Source organism: Ambystoma mexicanum, chromosome 13 (genome assembly GCF_040938575.1).
Source record: "Ambystoma mexicanum isolate Mex_15411 chromosome 13, UKY_AmexF1_1, whole genome shotgun sequence".
NCBI classification, from domain to species: Eukaryota; Metazoa; Chordata; class Amphibia; order Caudata; family Ambystomatidae; genus Ambystoma; species Ambystoma mexicanum.
This window is the reverse complement of record NC_090938.1, coordinates 785,051,329-785,065,256: the sequence shown is the minus strand read 5'-3', so window position 1 is coordinate 785,065,256 and position 13,928 is coordinate 785,051,329. Positions and strand designations below refer to the sequence as shown.

The following is a 13,928-nucleotide window of genomic DNA, read 5'->3' as shown; positions in this document are numbered from 1 at the left end:
ACCATTCCGCAGAAGAGCCGGTACAGGTCCTTACTCCTCTACAGGAAGGGGTAAACGAGATTTGCAAGGTTCCTCAGGATTTGGCCGAATTCTCAAACCTCTTGAAGGACAACTCAGTTTTGGAACTACCCCCACATCGGCCGGAAGACTGTGCCATCGAGTTGCTGCATGATGCCCTGGTGCCATTCAGTCGCATGTTCTTCTTGTCTCTTATGGAAAAGAGGACCCTTCGCAAATATTTGGATTCCCACTTAGTTAATGGCCTTATTCGACATTCCAAATCCCCGGGCGGTGCCTCTCTCTTCTTCATACCTAAGAAGGACTCCTCGGAGCTAAGACCCTGTATAGATTACCGTGGCCTGAACAAGGTCACGGTTCGAGACCGATACCCGATGCCCTTGATAGCAGACATATTGAAGCAGTCCAAGGTTCCACAATATTTTCCAAGCTGGACCTCCGTAGTGCCTATCATCTCCTACGAATTAGGAATGGGGATGAATGGAAGACTGCCTTTCGGACCCCGTTTGGCCTTTTTGAGTATCGGGTGATGCCATTCGGCCTGGTAAACGCACCCGCTGTTTTCCAACGCTTTATGGATCGCATGTTTTCCGATCTGTTGTATTGTAGTGTCATAATATATTTGGATGACATCTTGGTGTTTTTCAAAGACCCACACTGAACATGTGTGGCATCTTCGGACAGTATTCCAGCGGTTACGGTCGCAACAGTTATTAGTCAAGCTTGAGAAATGCCTCTTCTACCAGCCTTCTATTCCATACTTAGGATACATTCTCTCTCAGGAAGGGGTCACTATGGATCCAAGGAAGGTATCTGCCATCTTGGATTGGCCAGTTCCAGCATCCCTCAAGGACGTCCAACGGTTTCTGGGGTTAGCCAATTTCTATAGAAAATTTATCAATCACTTCTCTCAGATTGTGCTTCCCATCACCGCCCTCCTGAAGAAGGATGCCAAGCCTTTCTTTTGGTCGGAATCGGCCAATCACGCCTTTATGGATCTGAAAGGAAGATTTTGTTCAGCGCCGATCCTGTCTCAACCGGATCAGGATCAGCCTTTCATTGTTGAGGCCGACGCTTCGGCCAACGCTTTGGGAGCGGTTCTCCTTCAACTTAAGAATGGCAAGGAACATCCTATCGCCTATCTCTCTAAAACCCTTTCAACTAGCCAAAGGAACTACTCGGTAATAGAAAAGGAACTTTTAGCTCTCAAGGTCGCTTGTGAAGAATGGAGACACCTACTTCAAGTCGGTACCCATTCTTTTGTGTTACGCACTGACCATGAAAACCTGAAGGTACTCGGAAGTATGGATTGTGTCAACTCCAGGCAGGCCCGGTGGGCACATTTCTTTAGCCAGTATGATTTCAGAATAACATATATACCAGGCACTCAGAATCGCCTGGCCGATGCCTTATCCAGAAGTCAGTCTTCCGAGTACCTCATACATCCTGTCGGTAACCCTCTGTTTCCCCGAAACAGGATTGTGGGAATAGTTTCTTCCTTTCTGCAAGAAATCAAGATGGTAACCAGACCGGACTTGGTCACCTCAGTACCCGGGAGTCTGCGTCCACAGATCAGTTGGTCGAAAGGACTTTTGCTAGTGGGACAACGTTTATATGTTCCCTCCAAGACCCTACAGCGGAAGGTTCTGGTCTGGGGCCATAACCACGTGACCGCTGGACATAGAGGAGTTAAAGGAACCACGGAATTGATCTCTCGCTCATTCTTTTGGCCATCGCTCTCTCAGGATGTGAGGCATCACTGCAGGACATGTATGGTGTGCGCACAAAATAAGTCTACAACCTGCAAACCATATGGGTTACTGACACAACCGGAATTACCCGACAGACCGTGGTCGCAAATCTCTACAGACTTCATTGTAGACTTGCCCGTATCCCAGGGGTCGACTTGTCTCATGGTTACCATAGACACATTTACTAAATTGGCGCATTTTTCTGCATTGCCGGGAATACCGTCGGCCACCCAGATGTCGGAAGTTTTTCTTAAGGACATATTCAGACTCCATGGTCTTCCCGATAAAATCATCTCTGACAGAGGTACTCAATATACATCTCGATTTTGGGGAGCCCTGTGCCATCGACTAGGGATAGAAAGGGCCTTATCGTCTGGCTTTCACCCCCAGACCAATGGTCAGACGGAGCGACTTAACGCCTCCCTCGAACAATACCTTAGGTGTTACATCAACAAGAATCAGGACAATTGGGTTGGCCTTCTGCCCACAGCAGAATTCGCATACAACAACGCAGTGCATTCGGCGACGAGTCTTAGCCATTTTTTCTGTTCCTATGGGTTTCACCCTCGTGGTATACTTCCTGTAGTTTCCTCACCCTCAAATATACCTACTATTGAATCTACCTTGGATCACATAACTGCCGCACACTCTACAGCTCAACGGAGTTTGGCTTCCGCTAGGCATAAGTATAAGGTTTCTTCTGATCGGTCTCGCTTGCCCTGCCCTGATTGGAAGGAGGGTGATCGAGTTTGGTTATCAACCCGATTCTTGCCCAGATGGGTGCATTCGACTAAATTGACCTCCCGATTTGTAGGGCCCTATAAGATCATCAAGAAGATCAATCCGGTTGCTTATAAATTACAGCTTCCTAAGTCCCTGCACCGGGTACACCCGGTCTTTCACTCCTCCCTCCTTCGACCTGTTGATCCCCATGTTTCAGTTAAGAAGGCTTCTGGATTGTCGAGTAAAGCCAAGGCCCTGCCCGAAGAATATGAGGTATCTGCTATCCGGGATTCCAGATATCGCAAGGGCAGGTTGGAATACCTGGTTTCCTGGAAGAACTACTCCAGTTCGGAGGACTCTTGGGAGCCTAACTCCTATATTCGTGCTCCCAGGCTGGTCAGGAGTTTTCACCGGGCTCATCCGGGTAAGCCCGGGGGGTTCGGCCTTGGAGGGGGGCATACTGTCACGCTCGGCCGCCGATGGCGGCTGTGGAGACGCTGGCGATGGGGCGGCCATTGATTTGGCCGTCACGCTGCCGACGTCCGCTTGCAGCGGTCTAGTTTCTTTCGCCCCGCCTCTGTGGAGCCTATTTAGCGCCATCCAACCCGGAAGCCCACGCGTTGCAACCCTCGCGTCAGGCTCCAGGTTGGTACGCTGAAGTGTTTCCTTTCCGTGGCTTCTGCCGCCACATTTCCCCCTTGTGCATCGCTTCGCTTCCCTGGTACTTTCCTTCCGCTCCTGTTTTTTGTCCTCCTAGTCCTTCTCTTTGTTTTGTTTTCCTCTTCCTCGCTTATAGCTACTTGTGTCTTCTTCCATTGTGCCTGCTGGCTTCCGTATGTGCTTGGTCGCTCCGACCTTCCGATGCAGGCTCTCCTGCCTTGTTCTGTTTAGCGGACCTTCCAAGCTTCGCTACCGGCTTACCTCTGTCCTGCCCGGCAGTCCTGCCACATCCTTCTACAGAGACCTGCAAAAGAGGGGTTTTTTGTGCCTTCCGGGCTTTTTCCCCTACACCGGTTTACCCCGGTTCGGGGGCCCCCTTTGCCCCGAGTTCGAGGGGCAGGGTGGCTTCCTCTCGGGGTAGATCTTGTCATCAGACCAGAGATCAAGCTGTCTGGAAAAGGAGATTCGGAGCAGAATCGGAAGGGACATCTCAAAGTGAGCAGGAAGGAGGTAAAGAAACACGGGGGACAGGAGTGAAGTCAGAAGAAGGTAAGAGTTCACCTGACAGTTACCTAATAGCAAGCAGATAAGTGTTGTGTAGTCTCACACAGTGTTACACCACCAATTCTTAACGAGTATTAGGTACTTGTTGAGACGTCGCAGGTCCAGAATGGGACTACAGCCCCTGGTTTTCTTTATGACTAAAAAGTATCTGGAATAGACTCCAGAGCCCCAGTGTCGTTGTGTAACCAGCACTATCGCCCCTTTTTCTAGCATGGCCCGCACCTCTTTCAAGAGCTGGGGGATGTGCTGCTCCTGCAGGGCCACCACAGGCGATCCACGGACATCTGTGCTGAAACTCCAGGGTATGTCCATATGCGAGAGCGTCCAGCACCCATCTGTCGGTGGTTATCTTGTCCCACTCGCTGACTAATTCCGTCAGTCGGCCTCCCACCGGGGTGCACTGGTGGGGGCCTGACATCCTGGCCAGTTCAGGCCTGCTTCTGCACCAGCGTCCTGCCTTAAGGGCGACGGCGGCGCTGACCACTTCCATCGTAGGCCTGGGAACGGCCTCTGTAGGCTTCCTGGGTCGTGGACCTGGAGGTACGAGGAGAAACATTTCATTTATCTGCCAGACTTTCCTCCGGAAGAGCGAAAGGAAGAGCAGTGTTGCTGGAGCGTGCCCAGGGCACAGGCCGTCTCTGTATCCGCCTTGATGGCCTGCAGGGATTCGTCAATAACCTTCCCAAAAAGGTTATCTCTGTCGAACGGCATGTCCAGTACCCTCACCTGGACCTCCTGGCGGAAATTCGTGGCCTTCAGCCAGCCTTGACGACTGAGGCAGACACTGTTCCCCGTCTGCCGGAAACCTTTGTCGGCGATGTCCAGCATTACCGTGATGGCATGGTCCGAAACCACCTCTCCCTCCTGGAAGAGGGCGATCGCCTCCATCCTCTTGTCGTCTGGGAGGAACTCCAGAATCTGGCACAGCTTGTACCACAATTCCCTGTCGTACCGGGCCAGGATCGCCAGTGCGTTAGCCGCCTTGATGCGTGACGCTTCAGTGTAAATAACCTTCCTTCCCATGGCGTTCAACTTCTCCCCCTTGCTGTCCGGAGGGACCGAAGATGACGAGTGCTGTCCGGAGGGACCAAGGATGACGAGGAAGGGTTCGACAACCTTTTCCTTGCGGTCGTCGAAATCAGAGTCCGTTGATGGTTGCGATTGTAGGAATTTGGGCGCAGACTCCGGCACACAGTACTTTTTCTCCAGCCTATCCCGCTTGGCCGGGGCTGTGCAGGGGTTCTTTCAATAGGGCCAGGCCCTCCTCCCACACGTCGTCCAGAAGGAGTACCACCATGATGGTCTTCCTTTTGGCCTTGCACCGCTGGTACAGGAAACCCTCCTTCTTGGTCCCCTCGGGTGTAAGCTGGAAAAGCTCAGCAGCCTTGACGACCATGGAATGGAATGACCCCACCACATCCGGTGAGGACATCCTCAGCTCCAGAGATCCGCCCTCCTTGACGATATCGTCGTCGCCGCCCCTGTGGGACGGCACCCGACGCGGAGGCTAATACAGGGGCATCGGATGGCGCTTCCTCTTAGCCGGAGGCTAATCGGGGACAGCAGAACCTGGGCCCTGCAGCACACTTTTCTGAATTTCAGACACCAAAGTATGCAGGGTCGACAAGATGTTCAGGGATACATCCCTCGGTGGAGCTGGCATGATCCGAACACTAGGCCCACGGTGTCATATGCAGGAGCGGAGGGCAATGCATTTGCGTGCACCCCCGTTTTCAAAGTGGACAACATTAACTAACAGTTTCAGGTGCTGACGTGCAGTGGTTACAGTTTCTACCTGCGGTGAATCTGTGAGCCAGATGGCAATCTACATAACAGAGCATTCCCCACTTCCAAGAGCTCCAACAATGGGAACATTTCCATTGCAAGGACTCCCGTTGCAGGAATGCTCCCCTCTTAAGAGCCATCACAGAACATCATAGTTTAAGAATATCTAGTACACAATATAGCTCTCCTCACTGCTTTTTAGCTCTCCTCACCGCTAAGAACAGACCCACTCTTTAGATCTCCTGATATAGACCATTCAATTTTCCAAACTCCTATTACAATAATATTCCTTAATTAAAAATGTAAAAGGGTCTTAAACAACACGCCCGTACTAAGAGATCCCGTTATAGAGAGAGTACCCAAGTATTAGCCTACTGCCTTGCTATATGACAGTTCATTTAAGCAGAACTCTTTCAGGCTTACCTGTGATGTTCTCGCTGGCTGGAATCCCTCTCCAAGCCCTCGGATAGCAAACTTGGTGGCGTTCCACAGTTTGTTGCAGAAGTGACGATATCCTAGGATACGGTTTACATCCAAGTTGATGTCACGACCTGTGGAAAAGATCAAGGGCATTAAAGTGCTGTTCACAGAGCATAAGGACATGTACATAACTTCACAATGCTGGCAAGAGTTGATTCATATGAAACAGTGACATAACTCCGGTCTACGGCAGGCGTAACATCCACCTATGACACAAGAATGGTTCATACTGCTAGTCTCTCCACCACAGAGACTTGCCACTGTAAACCCCATACACCAACAAAACCCCCAGCGACCGGAAGCTCCGAAGTCCAACAAGACTCTAAGACCGATATACAATCACCATAAACAAATGTATACATATCACAAACCTAAACCCAAAACAGAGGCACAACAATCACAATGAGGCACACAACACTGTACATCGGGGCACACCGATTTAAACGGAAACCGGGAAAGCGTTGAAACACACCGATCTAATTGGAGACCAGGAAATAGCAGACCCATTAGGGCATCTGCCCCTGTAATATGTGATACATTACTCACCATAATCGTATTTCTAATGCATGGATCTGCTCAAATTCACATGCTATGCATAGGCCGCCATCTAGTGGTAGCCGCAGAGTATTACATTATTTGTATTCGAAACTAGAAAAGGGGCGTCAACAGGGTGTGCCAGTAATACTATCTCTACTGTGACATCCCCTGTGTCCATGGTCCTTCACATGACAAGGTCCCTCAGATTGTTTTGTTTCTGACACGAGGTAGCATGAAGTGTAGCGCGAGTACAGATGTAATAAAGCAGATAGGAGTCGTTGAAGTCAGAAAACATCTATGTATCTTCTACTCCAAGGGGAGGAAGGGTGGGCGCAAGTGAATCTAAACAATCAATCAATTTATTTGTATAGCGCTCTATCACTCAGGGCATCATGGCGCTCAAACAACTGATAGAATAGATGTAAACGAAACCCAGGTGTCAAAGGGGGTAAGTATCTCTGAGCTTTATCTAAAGAGAAATGTTTTGAGATGCTTTTTGAAGGATAAGAAATCCTCAATTTCTTCTCAAATTTTCAGGCAATGAATTCCAAAGCCTGGGGCCGGCCACTGAAAAGGCCCGGCCACCCAACCGTTCTTTCCTATACTTGGGTATCAGAAGGAGTGCTGCATTAGAGGATCTCAAAGAACGCACCGGGCAATATCTAACCAGTTTCTCCTGGATGGCTAAGCATCCATTTCCACCTAGTGCACGGTGCATAATGCAAAGCCCCTTAAACTGTACCCGAGCTTCTACAGGGAGCCAATGGAGAGATTGTCTAGCCTTTGTTACTCCTGCTCTGGCTGGCAAGTGGGTAACCAAACGCACTGCTGTGTTTTGTAGCACCTGTAGGAGCTGCATAAGAAAGGCAGGCTGTGCCAGGTAAATAGCATTACAATAATCCAGACTCCCATTAACACAAGCTGCCACTACTTGAGCATGACATTTATCTGAAATAAACAGGAGGACTTTCTTCAGCTGTTTGAGCTTAACAAAGCCTGCACCATACACCGAGGGTTCCATGTAATTTCATCGCGGGATGTTTTTTCGCTGGGTTTTTTACCGCAATTATCGAATTCCCCCCCCCCCCCCCCCCCCACCCAATGACCCCCATTTTCTAAAAAATGTTGGTTTGTTTCGGAAAAAAATTGCGGTAAAAAACCCTGCGAAAAAATCACGCGACGAAAGGACGTCGTACCACACCGAGTTAACCTGCGCCTCCATAGACAGGGATTCTGAAAGCTTTACACCTAAATTATGAACTGTCTTGGAAGGCTTAGGTAACGGGCCCAATGATGTGGGCCAAAAAACATCGGACCATCCATCAGCAGCACCTAGCGGGCCCGAGATCAGAATCTCTTTCTTCCCGCCATTCAACTTGAGCCAATTTGACTCCATCCAGACTGACGGCTTCCAGGTAGTTTTTTAGCTTATCTCTTACATCGCCCTTCTTAGTGTTTAGTCTAAACAGCATCTGTGTGTCATCTGCATATGAGAAGACTCTAAAGCAGGTGAATCACGATCAGCAAAGGGCGAATATATAAATTGAAAAGCAGGGGAGAAATAGCCGAACCCTGCAGGAGACTGAAACCGGAGAGGAGCGGTAGGGGTGAAGGGAAACTATGAATCTGCAACTAAGCAGATCCACGCATCAGAAATACAATTACGGTGAGTGACGTATCCCTTCTGAGGCTTGTGGATTTGCTTAGATCGCATGCTATTCACAGACTAGCCAGCAGTATCAGGAGAAGGAGGTGGTTTACGAGAAGGTACTGCAGTAAATAGATGTTTTAGCACTGCTTCCCCCACCTGTGACTGCTTTAGAATGTGTGTCAATGCAGTAATGCTGTGTAAAGGTATGTATGGAACTCCATGTAGCTGCTTTGGCATCTAGAGGGACATTTACAATAAAAGCCAGAGTAGCTCTTACTCTGGTAGAGTGAGGTCTTGGTGTCAAAGGCCGAGGTTTCTTTGATAGGGAGTAGCAGAGCTATATGCATTTTAATATCCATCTGGATATGACGTTCTTTGAAACGTGATCACCTTCTCTGCAGGTGCTATGGAGACAAACAGTTGATCTGTTTTTCTTAGCGGTTTTGTTTTGTTTACATAGTACAGAACCGCCCTCCTTACATCCAGTGTATGGAGGTTTTTCTCAGCTGAGTTTGAAGGATTTTGAAAGCAAGTGGGCAATTCAATGGATTGGTGAACATGGAACTTGGATATGAATTTAGGTGAAAACCTAGTGTGTGTTCTTAGTACCAATTTGTCTTTATGGATAACAAAGAAGCGGTCTTGCACTGAAAAAGCTTGTAGTTCACTAACCCTTCTTAGTTAGGTGTTTAAGGCTGGATTTGTGCATAGGCTCGAAGGGAGGACCAATGTGCTTTGAGAGTACCACATTGAGATCCCAACCTGGAGGCAGGTTGGAAATGGGGGGTCCAGTCTCTTTACTCCTTCCATGAAAGCCTCAACAGGGACATTCCACCGGGATACCTTGCTATGAGAAGTGGTGTACGCTAATAGAGCCACCAGGTGAACTTTGATTGAGTTAAATACTAAGCCAGAGTGTAACAAGTGGAGCATGTAGTGAAGAATGTGTGAAGGAGTACATTGAATAGGGTGTGCATCCTTTGATTGGCACCATATTACACATCCTTTCCATTTGTTGAAGTAAAAGTGTCTGGTTTACGTGCCTCCTTTAGGATATCCATACACCTTTTGAGGTAATTTTAAATGTCCAAACTCTATGACTTCAGGAGCCAAGCTGCCAAGTTCATAGACTGAGTATGTGGGTGGAGTGTTGTCCCCATGTGCTGGGAGAGCATGTGCTGGGAGAGCATGTTGTGGGGGCACGGGAGTTTGATTGGTTCGCACATCGCTAGTCTGAGCAGATGCGGAAGCCAAGGTTGCCTTGCCCACATGGGAGCAACAGGGATAAGAGTTGTTTGTTCCTGGTGCATCTTGTGCATTATCCTGCTCAGGCGCAGTCAGTGTTGGTGGAAAAGCGTGACCAGCTCATCCATAGGGCGTTCCCCTTAGATCTGGGTTGGGAAACGCAGAGCCAAGGGAACCTGGTTGCGAAGTCGGCTCATTGTGCGTTTAGATTTGTGGTGAACATGTCTAAAGGAAGATAACCCCAGAGGGAGAAGACATTGTCTAGAATTCTTCTGTTGAGTTGCCACTTGTGTCCCTCAGCGAGAGGATCTCTGCTTAGGGAGTCTGCTAGAGAATCGGGTTCACCTGGAACATGTTGAGACACTAGGAACATGTTCTGCTTGAGTGTCCACTTACATATTTTCTGGGATAACCTGGACAGACTTGGAGAGTGTGTGCCTCCCTGCCTGTTTATGCAGAACATGGCGGTGGTGCTGTCTGTGAGGACTTGCACCATTTGGCCTGCTAGATGCAGCTGGAAAGCTTGTAGGGCATGGAGTACCCCTAGTAGTTGTAAAAGGTTGATGCGGTTTTGGGCTGTGATTTGTGTCCACAGCCCATGCGCTGTGTGGTGCAGGTAATGGGCTACCCATCCGGAGAGTGAGGAGTCTGTGATAATTATTGCTTGTACTGGAGGATTGTGAAAGGGTTTCCCTTTTAACAGATTTTCCTTTGATCACCAGCGAAGTAGTTTTACTAGGGTTAGCAAAACAACCACTAGATTGATTCTCTCTGTAAGTGCGCCACCACTACCTCTAATACCGTGGTCAATACTTTGGAGCGGGGGATATGCCGAAGGGTAACACCTTGAATTGGTAGTGTTGATTTGCTATTTGGAAGCGTAGGAATTTCCGGGGCGCTGGGATCATTGAAATATGTACGTATACATCTTTCATGTCCAATGTTGCCATGGAGTCCCCGTTGTTTTAGCAGTGGGATTACTTCTTGAATCGTTGTTGTGCAAAACTTTTGTGGCTTGACATATTTGTTTGCAGGTCGCAGGTCGAGGACAGGGCGCATTGTAAGGTCTTTCGTTGGCAAAAGGAAGTACATTGAATAGATACCCTTGTTCACCTGGTTTGCCGGGACGATCTCTATGGTGTCCTTTTCCAGCAGTGTTTTCACCTCTTGTAGCAGAATGCACTGTTCCTCCTGCATTGTCAGTCTTTGTTTTGGCAGGTGGTTAGGTTGTGACTGTACGAGTTCTATGCAATAGCCTCCTGCCACGGTGGAAAGTACACACTTGTCTGACGTGATCCCTTCCCATGCGTGGGTAAAATGACAAATACAACCTCCTAGAGGAGAAGCATGGGTGGGGAACTGGAGCAGGTGATCATTGCTTTGGTGGGGTGGAGCCTCTGACAGAGGAGGATCTGCATCTACTTCTCGTCCTTTTGTGCCCCCTTTGAACATTGTGTTGGGAGGATTGCCCCTGCGAGGAATACCTAGATAAAGATTGTCCACCCTGGTTATACATAGAGGACTGCTGGGAGTTCGGTCCTCAAAAACAGCATGTATTAAATGCGCCTCTCTGCACAAAAGGTTTATTTGTGAGCTGTCCCAAGGACTTGAGGATGTCGTACTCCTCTTTAGCACTTTTCAGTGCATGCTCGACTGCCTTCCCAAATAAGGCGTTTGGTTCAATTAGCATATTTAGCAGGGTGGCTGGGATTTCCAGTTGAAAACCCGATTTTCGAAGCCATGCATGGCGCTTAATGAAGGTATCCTCAGCTACTATACGGTCTGCATTATCTGCTGAGTCCAGATTATTCTTTATGAGGCAATTTGCTTACCTGCAGCCACTGTTTTTAAAAGCTGTGATTTGAGGGGTTCTGGGACAGAGTCGATTTGTGGTGAGCTCTCATCCCATTTGTGGCAATTATAACTTGCCAAGAGCCTGGTGATATTTGCAATCCTTCCTTGGTAAGAAGCAGAGGAAACTACCTTCCAGCCCAGGGTATATATTTTCTTGCTCTCCTGGTCATGAGGGGCTTCGGCAGAGGCTAAGGGTGTGCCTGCTCTCTTTCTTGTGATAGTCACAACAAGAGATTGGGGCTTTCATTGACCCCTGATGTAAAATGGGTCTGATGGGGCTGATCTGAACATCTTCTCAATACGAGGGTTGACTGCCCTGGTAAGGTTGGGGGTAAGTATGAAAGGCTGAATGCGCCTCTGGATTGACTGCAGGAGTGGTATGAACTGTGCTGCAGACCTCTTATCCCCAAGGATGCCCTCTACAAAGTCCTTGTCGACTTGCGCCTCCCGGGTATCGATTTTAAAATGTTCTGCAGCTTTTAAGAGGAGCTCATTATACTGCAGCTGATTATCCACAGGGGAATCAGCCACGGGTTAGTCATGATGTATATAGATCATCGTCGTCATAATATTGGTCTCCGTCATTTAGGTTCCCTTCGTCTGCTATTGAACTGGGGTCCTGCGAGCATGAAGTGTCAATGTAGTATAGGTCCTCAAGAATGTTTTCTGAGGTACTAGTCTGGGCACTGTTCAGACGGGGTCTTTAGGCGACAGGCTGCTTTTTAGATGCCCCCCATTGGGAGGGCCATTGGAGGCTGGACAGTTCTCAGGGTGTTGATCAAAAAAATTAAAGCTAGACATTCAACTCAATACTCTATCAAATTGATCAGGGGTCCATTCGGTGGAGCTTGGGAAACCTGTGGGAACAGGTGTAGGGAAAGCCTCTGATGTAGAGGGTTGTTTGTGATGTATTGCCCCTGAAAGGGTGTCACTAGGGGCAGAGTGTTTATCATTCGAAATAGGGCTTTTTGAGGATAGGGGCATCGAAGATTTTGAATGCTTCGATGTTTTGGATTTGCAGAGGGTGTCTGGGACGTGTTTTTTAATGAGTTCTCTCATTTTGGAACTATTAGAAAGGGCTGTCGACACGTCTTTCGAAGCACGGTCGCCATTACCCAAGAATTTGTCCGATTTGCTTGCAGTGTCCGTTTTGGGGGCCTGTCATGTGGCAAACGAGATTGCCCAGAGGACAGGGACTGTTCAGACCTTCTCTTTGACACCACGTGTAGCTTATCGGTAAACGACGCGGTTGACTGTCGGCCATGGGGGGTGCGTTTAGTGTGGCGTGCAGTGTGGGGTGCTTGAGCTGCCGGGTGTCGTCTTCGTAGCAGAACCGCCGGCCTGCACGTTGGAGTCGGTCAGGTCTCGATCTCCCTCAGCGTCACTTAGGACGCTGACATCGCTCGAGGCTCCCTCCCCATCCATGGCGGCCTCGCTCTAAGTCTTCCGGTCCTTTAGTGTCTTGGGCCGAAACGTTAGCAGAACTTGCACTCCTTTTCGGGATGGTCCCTGGGAAGGCAGAGGTTACACACCCCGTGTGAGTCCTTCCAGGGAAACTTCCTGTTACAGGAAGGGCAACATTTAAATGGTGTGTTTTCCATAATATGGAGAGGTGGCAGTTTGGCGATGGAAAGGGAAGAATAGGGAAATAGGCATTCTCTAAAAGAAAGCAATTATGAACTCCCCCCACTCTTCCAACTGTGAAGGGGCAAGGACCTTTGGGACCTAAGTAGGTTGCAGGCAAAGTTCGTCGAGATGGTTGAAGTAGTCGTCGCCGACTAAGAATCTGTCCTTGAAAGCCGTCGACGAAGATCTTGTAGTGTACGGCCATCGAAAAGGAAAGAATTAAAGTCTAAATTTCAACTTGTATAGTTAAAGGCGTTAGCCAGAAGAAGGAACTCTGCAACTTGCGTCCGACTATGATGGCGGAAAAAAACAATCTGAGGGACTTCGACGCGTGAAGGCCCATGGATACAGGGGACATTACACTAAGGATAGTATTACTGGCATGCCCTGTCGACACCCCTTTTTCAAGTTTTAAAAAACCAATAATGTAATACCCGCGGCTACCACTAGATGTCGGCCTATGTATAGCATGTGATCTAAACAGATCCACAAGCCTCAGAAACTACAATTTACCACCATTCAAATCTGTCTCTGAAACAGAGGCTAAAACCTAAAGCTACAGCGAGGCAGACACCACTATCCACCACAGCAGACAGTCCCACCACTAATTCAAAGTAAAGAAAATCACGCAGGTGGGCACCTGCCCCTGGAATATACTGCAAACCCAACTCAGGAACAATAGACATAGATCATAAACATGCAACGATATTAGAAAGACAAAGAAACAAGAAAGGAAAACAGAAACAGGAAGAAAAATGCACCCCCGCAGAACAGAAACCATCAGAATTCACAACCCCCCAAAATCCCCAGCAGACACCACTAAACATACTAAGGATACAGTCAAAGAAAAGAACAAAAACAGAGTCCATTTTGCACTACCTCTCCACCTACGACCCTACCTCAACGGAAAACAAACAAATCGACAAATAACCCACAAACAAAGACCCAAGCAAACCTGGACACCAACAGGATGCCAGACCTCACATCTCAGACAGAAGGAACAAGTTACCTACCTGTAACTGTTGTTCTCCAGC

At 48.6% G+C, this 13,928-nt stretch overlaps 1 protein-coding gene across 3 annotated transcripts in view; it reads right to left on the bottom strand.

Moving 5' to 3' along the window:
• Positions 1–13,928, bottom strand: part of VARS1 (valyl-tRNA synthetase 1) — a 365,643-nt gene that overhangs the window by 90,031 nt on the left and 261,684 nt on the right. For all 3 annotated transcript variants that reach the window (XM_069635138.1, XM_069635139.1, XM_069635140.1), the window contains exon 25: positions 5,925–6,052. In XM_069635138.1, the coding sequence (XP_069491239.1) occupies positions 5,925–6,052 (128 nt within the window). The remainder of the gene's footprint in view (positions 1–5,924; positions 6,053–13,928) is intronic.